We start from the raw sequence: 10,309 nt of genomic DNA, 5'->3' as shown, positions 1-10,309 counted from the left end.
TTAGAGGAAGGCTTTTAGTTTATCTCCATTGAGAATAATATTTTGTGGGGCGAAAGGCTGGGTAAAATAAGGAGATTTCTGCAAGCTGGCCTTGAATATAAAAGAAAAGATGTCTCTGTTTAGAGACTTAGGTTCCTGCTGTTTTAAGTGCAAGATGAGCTAAGGAGAAAGTGATCCAAGTCAAACAACCTGTCTTGGCTAATAGTGCCATAAGTATTTCAACCACTATTTTTACATGTTTCCTGATTTAATGCTGCCATGGCATTATAACCACTATCTTTGCATTCCATCTGAATCAATGATGCCATGTACCTTGTGATAGCTCTCTTCACATACCATCTTCTTGCTGTAATGCCTAAGCTGTATTACCTACATTCTGTTTCCCACCTAAAGTTTGCCCTTAAAAGCCTTGTGCCTATCTTCAATAAACGAGGTCCATTGCTCTGACAATGCTTCCCTGTGAGTGGACTGTAGTTCACTGTCTTTCCTCACTTTCCTGAGTCTAGCCTCCAAGGTTATGGGCTGGAAGAGACCCTTAACCATCCTTGCATCGACCTCGTTGGGGGGGCCTCATGCCAGACCCTACATCTGGTGCCCAATGTGCTTTCTCAGGACCCTCGAATGCTTCTGGGACAAGGGGGTGCATTGTGGATCAAGTTAAATTATTTTTTCCTTTAGAGGCTTGGGTAATGGTTGTTGTTTTTTCAGGGGAGGGATAGAACCTCGTGAATCATTCAGTTCATTATATATATAGTCAAATTTATGGCCATTGCATTTATTTTCTTTTCCGTTCTTGTTGCCTATTTGCTTTATTTTTCTGTCTCTCTTTTTCTGGCTCTCTGTTCAGATATTTCTCCTCTGCTGTGCCTCTAATCCAGGCGTATCAAACTCGCGGCCCATGGGCCATTTGTGACCCTCTGTACAACATTTTGTGGCCCATGGCCGGCCTTCAAATATTGCAGTATTCGCGATTATTCACATACCGAATAATTGCAATAAAAATCGCATTAGTAAGAAAAAATTACATTAAACATTCGCATACCCTGAGCAGTTTCGTTTGGGGTATGCAAATGTTTAATGCGATTTTTTGCAATTTTTTCTTACTAATGCGATATTTTTATTGTGAATATTCAGTAAGGGAATAATCGTGAATACTTTGCGCCTAGCACAGACGTCATTTCCACTGCTCCTGCACGCTGTCCCTTGCATTATCGGAGGCCTAAGGGAGAGAAAGGAGAGAAGTTTATTACAGAATTAGATTTTGTCATACCTTCATCATGACTTCATCAAAACCTGCAGTGAAGAGAAAGATTGATGATGAGCAAAGACAATTTCAGGAAAAGTGGAAGACGCAGTATTTCTTTGTTGAGCACAGGGGTATCCCCATATGTCTTATTTGCTCAGAGAAAGTTGCAGTGCACAAGGAATACAACTTGAAATGCCATTATTCAACTAAACATGCTGAGGAATGTGCAAAATATCAAGAAAATGAGAGAGCCAAGCGGGTTGCCAGTCTTAAAGCATGTCTAATGAGGCAACAAGATTTCTTCAAGAAAGCAACCAAAGAGAATGTTGCATCAGTCGAAGCTAGTTACATGGTTAGTGAGATGATTGTTAAGGCAGGGAAACCATTCACAGAAGGAGAGTTTGTTAAAAAAAAATGCATGTTACAGGCTGCAAGTATTATCTGTCTGGAAAAGAAAGGTCAGTTTAGCAAAATCAGCCTTTCTGCCAACACTGTGGCAGAGCACATTTCTGACATGTTAAGTGACATTTATCATCAACTGTGTGAGAAAGCCAAATGTTTTTATGCATACTCAGTTGCTCTTGATGAGGGCACAGATATAACAGACACTGCGCAGCTCACAATTTATGTCCGTGGTGTTGATTGCAATTTTGAATTGACAGAGGAGCTGCTCACAATAATTCTAATGCATGGCCAGCCACCGCTAATGAGATATTTTGGCATCTGTGTGATGCTATTGAGAATGCAGGTTTGCCATGGAAGAGGTTTGTTGGAATAATAACTGATGGAGCGTCATCAATGACAGGGAGGAAAAATGGACTGGTGGCACTTTTTCAAAAAAAAACTTGAAGAGGAGGGTGTAGAGAAGGCCATTGCTCTTCACTGCATTATCTATCAGCAGGCCCTTTGCAGTAAATGCCTGCCGTGTGACAATGTGATGTCTGTTGTTGTGAAATGCATCAACCAAATCAGATCCAGGCGCTTAAAACATAGGAGGTTCTGTGCTTTTTTAGAGGAAATGGAGTCAGAATATGGAGATGTGCTCTATTTCACCGAGGTATGTTGGCTCAGCAGGGGAAATGTCCTGAAAAGATTTTTTGAGTTGAGAGAAGTGAAAGCCTTCATGGAGTTGGATGAGAATGCTGTTTCTGAGTTGAGTGATCACAAATGGCTCATGGACTTAGCTTTTCTTGTTGACATCACACATCAGCTGAATGTGCTAAACAAGATGTTACAAGGCCCAGGGCAGCTTATCAGTGCTGCCTATGACAACCTGAGAGCATTCTCCACAAAACTTATGGAAATCCCAGCTCTCTCAGACAAACCTTTGCCATTTCCCAGCATGCAAGGAACTTGTGGATGCAGGCATACCATTCAGTGGTGAGAAATATGTTGATGCTATTTTTAAGCTAGAGAAGGAATTTGATCACAGATTTGCAGACTTCAAAAAGCACAGAGCCACTTTCTAAATTTTTGTGGACACCTTTTCCTTTGATGTGCAAGATGCCCCTCCTGTGCTTCAAATGGAGCTCATTGACCTGCAATGCAACTCTGATCTCAAAGCCAAGTTCAGGGAGATTAGTGGAAAAGCAGACATGCATGGGCAATTTTTGAGAGAATTGCCCCCCAACTTCCCTGAGCTTTCCCGAATGTTCCAGCGCACCATGTGCCTTTTTGGGAGCACATATTTGTGTGAAAAGTTATTCTCCACATTGAACTTCAATAAGTCAAAGAACAGGTCTAGACTTAATGATGTTCATCTTCAAGCCATGCTGAGGGTATCCACTGCTTCCTCTCTAAAGTCAAATGTGGTTCAGATTTGGGAGAAGAAGCACTGTCAAGTCTCTGGCAGCAGGGAATAGGCAAAAGATGCCATGTTCAGAAGAACTGTTCATGATATTCACTCATTATTCTATTCATGTTCAGAAGAAATAATTAAAACGGTTAATAATGACGTTTGAGGACTTTTTTGTGTGAAATCCCTTATGCAGCCCTTCCTCATCTCGACTTTGCCTCCTGTGGCCCCTAGGTAAATTGAGTTTGAGACCCCTGCTCTAATCCTAAAAACCTTTTGCCTCTCATTCTGTGACATTCCTCTTCATTGAAGCAGTCTGAATATCCCCTTGGACACAGGCCCTCCAAATAAGAGTCTCTAGGATGGAGTCAGTAAAATCACCTGTGGCAGGATAAGGGGGTCATGAACAGGTCTCTCCAATTAAATACCTGTTCTCTGGAAACAAAAATTTGTGCAACAATTAGGCACATATTGGTTAAAGCAAAACACTTTTCCCCAAAAATATTTGGCAGAATGCTTCCACTTTCATCCTTTTGTTTCTGCTGCCATTGGAACACTTATCTCTCCCTTCTGGCTATGGGAAACTTTCCTCCAAAAGTGGAAAAATGCTTAGAGGGCTAAGAGCAGATAAAGATAGTAAGATGGCCTTCAGATGGTAATTTCAGTGAAGAATGGCCTTCTGATAGTATCCCCAGTGGCCACAGCTCCCCCCTTCCTAAGGGAATCTGTCAACATAGGGGTAGATTGTTTTCTTTGCTATTGCTTTTCTGTGACAGATAGAACCATTACTAGAAACCTGTCTGCAGGACCCAAAATGCAAGGTGTGGGCAACTTTCCACTAGAAAGCTTTGAAACTAAGGATTTTATTAAATGGGTTAATTTAAATGGAGATTCTGGTTTTATTAAGCCTCTAGTAGTCAAAGGTTTAAGAAAATAACTTGTTACAGAGTGTCTATGTTGTAACCGGTAGGGCAACTGCCTTGTATACGGATGGTCCAAGACCGACCACAGTTCGAATCCCGACCTCTGACATGGTCCCCCAAGAAAATAACTTGTTAGGGCTGGATATACTGGGCAGGCAAGAGCATATGTTTCTAAACCAAAGAAAGGATGTGCCCCCTCCAATAGTTCAGGCCACTGTTTCATGGGTCACCAAATTAAAACTGAAGGAGGACCCAGTCCAGGTGGAATAGTGGCCTCTATCCTCAATTAAACGGGATACTTTAAACCAAACACTTTAAATCAAGTAACATCTAAAACTTGGCCACATTAGACTAACAACCAGCCTATGAAAGACCTCTGAAAGTGGAGTATGTTGCAAATTTTAAAAAGATTAATAAGAAAATGATCATTCAGAGGACCTCCATAAAGGATTATGCCATGGATTCCAGCCATTCCAAGTGGCTTGCAGTTGGTAATTATTGACATCAAGGATTGTTTTTTCTCTATCTCCCTAAGGGATGAGGATTGTAAAAAATTTGCTTTTTATTCATTTTGTTTGTCAATTTGTGTTCTGTTTTCATTTACATTGTGTGTTCAGATTGTATTGTGCTTTTTGCTATGTTTATGATTGAGTATTGCCACATTTTAGGTTAAAAATTGGCAGAAAAGAGAAAAAAATGTATTTTTTTTAAAACCAAGCAGCCTTAGAACTTGTTATCTGACCAAAAAAAAAATTGTCCTAGGCAGATCATTGTCTCTATGCTAATAGGTAACCTGACTAGCTAGGGAAAGAAAAATAAAATGGCTTTTTAAAATTTTTACTGAAAATAAGAAAATAAAAGTTTCTCTGGCTTTAGAAATTTCTAAATATTGGGTGGATAAAAATTGGTTTCAAGATAATATTGAAAATATTGTGAGTGCCCTAATCAACAATGGGGAAAACCAACAAAAAAGCTCCCTTCGGGCCCGGAGAGATAGCACAGTGGCATTTGCCTTGCAAGCAGCCGATCCAGGACCAAAGGTGGTTGGTTCGAATCCTGGTGTCCCATATGGTCTTGGTTCGAATCCCGGTGTCCCATATGGTCCCCCGTGCCTGCCAGGAGCTATTTCTGAGCAGACAGCCAGGAGTAACCCCTGAGCACCACCGGGTGTGGCCCAAAAACCAAAAAAAAAAAAAAAAATCAGCTCAAATTTATTTGAGGCCGGAGAGATGATAGCACAGCGGTGTTTGCCTTGCAAGCAGCTGACTCAGGACCTAACGTGGTTGGTTCGAATCCCGGTGTCCCATATGGTCCCCTGTGCCTGCCAGGAGCTATTTCTGAGCAGATAGCCAGGAGTAACCCCTGAGCACCGCTGGGTGTGGCCCAAAAACCAAAAAGAAAAAAAGAAAAAAAAGAAACTCCTCAGGGGTTGAATTGCCAGTTAAGGGTTAATCGTGTTCAGCTTTCTCAACCACTTCAATTATGACTGAGGCATTGAGTAATCGCTGTATGGATGAATGGGATGGTGGGAGAGGAGAATTAGTGATGGTGATAGGGGTGAATGAATGATGGAAATAGGGGCAAGTGAATGATGGTGGTAGGAATAAATGAGTGATATGGGAGAGGAGAATGAATGATCTGGTAGGGGTGAATGAATGATTGCAGAAGGGATGAATGAATGATGGTAGGAGGAGTCAAGTGCTTATATATTTGAGGAAATGCTCTATTAATATCCTATTAATAATTGGAAAGGATCACGGCCCCAGTTATGATAGATATTAAGAACTTATTGCAAGTGTCATAGATACTAACAGCTATGCTATACATGTGACCATTTCTGAATCCAGTTCAGGACTGACTTAATTCAGTCTATGTAAGAATTTAGGGAATTTTTGCTGTTCTGGTTTAAGTACCTAATAGTAAACATGCTAAGTATCTTTTAACTTGCTGAGAATATTTAAGTGTTTTGTGAACAAAGGTAAAGTTCCTTAAAGCATTAAACTATAAATCTAAAGACAGAGTTTGAATTTGTCACCCCCGACCCCCACAGAGGCCACTCCCAGCATTGCTCAAAGTCAGGAAACACACTGTTGATATTCAAGAATCGATTTTATGCTGGCTCCCAGCATTTCATGTGTACAGGACTTGTGCTTTGCCACTAGGATCACCTCCCAGCCTCCAAATCCTCTTTCTACCCAGCATGGTGGTGAGTGACATATAAGTTAAAAATTCAGCAATGAACCAGAGCAGTGGCACAGAGCGGTAAGACATCTGCCTTGCCAGTGCTAGCCTAGGATAGACCTTGGTTCGATCCCCTGGCATTCCATATGGTCTCATAGCCAGGAACAATTTCTGAGCATCACCAGGTGTGGCCCACAAAAAATTCACAACAGCAGCTTCAATGTAGTTTGGATTTTCCAGTAGTAGATCGAAACCAGGTGATGGTACTTAACTATTAACTAAAATTTCACAAGAGAAGAACTTAACCAGTCTGTGCAGGATTTAGCTTAATGAATGTGTGTGATTTCCCCCTGTTGCATGCAAGATAAATTCTTGCAATGCTGACTTCAGGAATTTAGTAAATAATACATGCTAAGGATTTTGAAGGTTCTTGGTCAATCTTAAACTACATCTTGGTACACCATGGATTATTTTGGTATTAGGAGAATGAAGTCTTGCAGAAGCCATCATCAGTGAAGATGAAAAAATTGTTGGTTTGTATATTCAGCACTACTTTTTTTCATACTGTTCATTGATAAAAAAAAAAAAGGTTGGTAATGTAGATTTGCTGGTGGTTGCCATCTGGCTTAGTATCTTTTTGTCTGCTTGCCTCGTTGCTTCCTCTGCAACCATGTCTGACAACCCTGATATGGCTGAGATTGAGAAATTTGATAAGTCAAAGTTGAAGAAGATAGAAATGCAAAAGAAAAACCTGCTGTCTTCTAAAGAAACCATTGAATAGGAGAAGCAAGCAGTTGAGTCATAAAAGAGAGAAGCTGCCCATTCATAATGCACATTCCACAAGCATTGCCTTCTTTTTTTGGGTGGGGGGAGTCACACCCAGTGGCATTCAGGGGTTACTCCTGGCAAGCACAGGGAACCATATGGGATGCCCAGATTCGAACGACCGTTGATCCTGGGTTGGCCACTTGCAAGGCAAACGCCCTACCACTGTGCTATCTCACTGGCGCAAGCATTGCAGTTTTATGTTACTTCTTTCAGCTGTTTAACTTGGTTGAATAAAGTTTAAAGTTAAATGACTGTGCTGTGCCCCCTTTCACATTTTAAGATTTGGGAACTACTGACAATGATCAAGATACCTTGCCTCCCCCATCTGTCTTGTTGGGTTGGAAGAAAGAACTTACATGTTATATTGGGGGAAGGAAGAAGCTGGGTGGGACCAGAGATGGAGTTAACATCAGTGTGGTTCAAAGTGTCCTGCTAGCTGTAAAAAACAGTTAATCGAAGTGCCATTTTTTTGTTGTTGAATGGTTTAATTGTATTGCAATGCACAATTTTTAATATAGAAATAAAGTTTTAAAACCTGTAAAAATCCATGACATTCTTCAAAGAAGTGGATCAGGCACTTTTGAAATTTGTTTGGAACAATAAACACCCTAGAATAGCTAAAGCAATCATTGGGAAAAAGAATATGGGAGGAATTACTTTCCCCAACTTTAAACTGTACTACAAAGCAATAGTTATCAAAACAGCATGGTAATGGAATAAGGACAGGCCCTCAGATCAGTGGAATAGGCTTGAATACTCAGAAAATGTTCCCCAGACATACAATCACCTAATTTTTGATAAAGGAGCAGGAAATCCTAAATGGAGCAGGGAAAGCCTCTTCAACAAGTGGTGTTGGCACACTGGATAGCCACTTGCAAAAAATTGAACTTAGACCCCCAGCTAACATCATGTACGAAGGTAAAATCCAAATGGATTAAAGACCTTGATATCAGACCCAAAACCATAAGATATATTGAACAACACATAGGCAAAACACTCCAAGACATTGAGACTACAGGCATCTTCAAGGAGGAAACTGCACTCTCCAAGCAAGTGAAAGCAGAGATTAACAGATGGGAATATATTAAGCTGAGAAGCTTCTGCACCTCAAAGGAAATAGTGCCCAGGATACAAGAGCCACCCACTGAGTGGGAGAAACTATTCACCCAATACTCATCAGATAAGGGGCTAATCTCCAAAATATACAAGGCACTGATAGAACTTTACAAGAAAAAAACATCTAATCCCATCAAAAAATGGGGAGAAGAAATGAACAGACACTTTGACAAAGAAGAAATACAAATAGCCAAAAGACACATGAAAAAATGCTCCACATCACTAATCATCAGGGAGATGCAAATCAAAACAACAATGAGATACCACCTCACACCACAGAGAATGGCACACATCACAAAGAATGAGAATCAACAGTGTTGGCGGGGATGTGGAGAGAAAGGAACTCTTATCCACTGCTGGTGGGAATGCCGTCTAGTTCAACCTTTATGGAAAGCAATATGGAGATTCCTCCAAAAACTGGAAATCGAGCTCCCATATGATCCAGCTATACCACTCCTAGGAATATACCCTAGGAACATAAAAATACAATACAAAAACCCTTTCCTTACACCTATATTCATTGCAGCACTATTTACCATAGCAAGACTCTGGAAACAACCAAGATGCCCTTCAACAGACGAATGGCTAAAGAAACTGTGGTACATATACACAATGGAATATTATGCAGCTGTCAGGAGAGATGAAGTCATGAAATTTTCCTATACATAGATGTACATGGAATCTATTATGCTGAGTGAAATAAGTCAGAGAGAGAGAGAGAAAAACGCAGAATGGTCTCACTCCTCTATGGGTTTTAAGAAAAATGAAAGACATTCTTGCAATAATAATTTTCAGACACAAAAGAGAAAAGAGCTGGAAGTTCCAGCTCACCTCAGGAAACTCACCACAAATAGTGATGAGTTTAGTTAGAGAAATAACTACATTTTGAACTGTCCTAATAATGAGAATGTATGAGGGAAATGGAGAGCCTGTTTAGAGTACAGGCGGGGGTTGGGTGGGGAGGAGGGAGACATGGGACATTGGTGATGGGAATGTTGCACTGGTAATGGGGGGTGTTCTTTACATGACTGAAACCCAAACACAATCATGTATGTAATCAAGGTGATTAAATAAAATATATATTAAAAAAAACCTGTAAAAATAAGGTTGGTAATATAGAATGTCCTATGAGGGAGCATTGAATTAGTAATACAGTAACTACTAATCTTAGTATAAAAATGCTATATTTTTGTTATTGTTTGCATAATTTGGGTAAATTATCATTTGGGTAAAAATACCTCTTGATGAAGATGTCTTAGGTATAAGAAGAATTCTGCTGACAATTAAAGTGTATTATTTCATGTAGCTACATGAATTACAGTAAATGACTCTGAATAAGTATTACAAATGTGCTGGATGTTAATATAAATGAATAAATTTAGAGCTATGATGTTTGGGTTATAAATAATGATAGCATTTATTCAAACTGCATGGGAGATTGATGAATACATCAGGTTTTCCTATAGCTGTGTCTCGTTCATCTCTTCTCATACTATAACAGTATTATTATATAATAGTATTACTATACAGTATATAGTATAGTATATATTACTATAGTAGTATTATTATAGTATATTCTACTATGTAATTGATACAAAACAATACTAATTCATAGTATTCTTAAATTACCTGGTGATAATATTTGACACAAAACTGACATTGGTATAAGTTTTACATTGTCACTAAGATACAGATAATTACAGAAATGGATAATTTATGTAATTCCTGGCACTCAGCAATGCAGCAGGTAAAACCCAAGTCTAACACCATAATAATCGAAGATGCTGCTTAATTAAAAATATTTCCAATTGTTAATTGAACAAGTTATTCTAAATTAGTAATAGTTTAAGGGAAATGACATATAGTGATTTGTGTTGAGAAATATTTAGTGGTTGCTTCCATGAACTGTGAATTATAATTTTCAACAGTATTGGAACAGTGCTAGTTAAATTTGCCTTGTAGTCAACTTGTATTATTTATCTGTCACTATAATAGTTATTAAGGTACCTCTATTAATGTGAAGTCATAGTAAGGGGATTTATTAGTAGGTGAAGAAAATAAGTCAATATTTGGGAGCTGTGTATCCAATAATTTGTTTTGCAGATCTTGCTATAGAATATGACAGTATATAAGGATTGGGGAATACTTTAAAGATGTCTGTGTGATGTCTGCTCAGTTTGCTGCACTCTCTCACCATTCTTTTTTTTAAAGTTGTTTTGG

The 10,309-nt window shown here is 39.3% G+C and overlaps 1 protein-coding gene across 1 annotated transcript; it reads left to right on the top strand.

The window, feature by feature from the left end:
• Positions 1 to 6,815: 6,815 nt before the first annotated feature.
• Positions 6,816 to 6,926, top strand: LOC126013525 (thymosin beta-4-like). The gene has a single exon (XM_049776643.1). It carries the CDS (start codon positions 6,816 to 6,818, stop codon positions 6,924 to 6,926), a length of 111 nt encoding a protein of 36 aa, XP_049632600.1.
• The last annotated feature ends 3,383 nt before the right edge of the window (positions 6,927 to 10,309 follow it).

The sequence above is a fragment of the Suncus etruscus genome, chromosome 7, assembly GCF_024139225.1.
Source record: "Suncus etruscus isolate mSunEtr1 chromosome 7, mSunEtr1.pri.cur, whole genome shotgun sequence".
In the NCBI taxonomy this organism is placed as follows: Eukaryota; Metazoa; Chordata; class Mammalia; order Eulipotyphla; family Soricidae; genus Suncus; species Suncus etruscus.
Note: the sequence above shows the minus strand (reverse complement) of the source record. Positions and strands in the feature narration are given on the sequence as shown.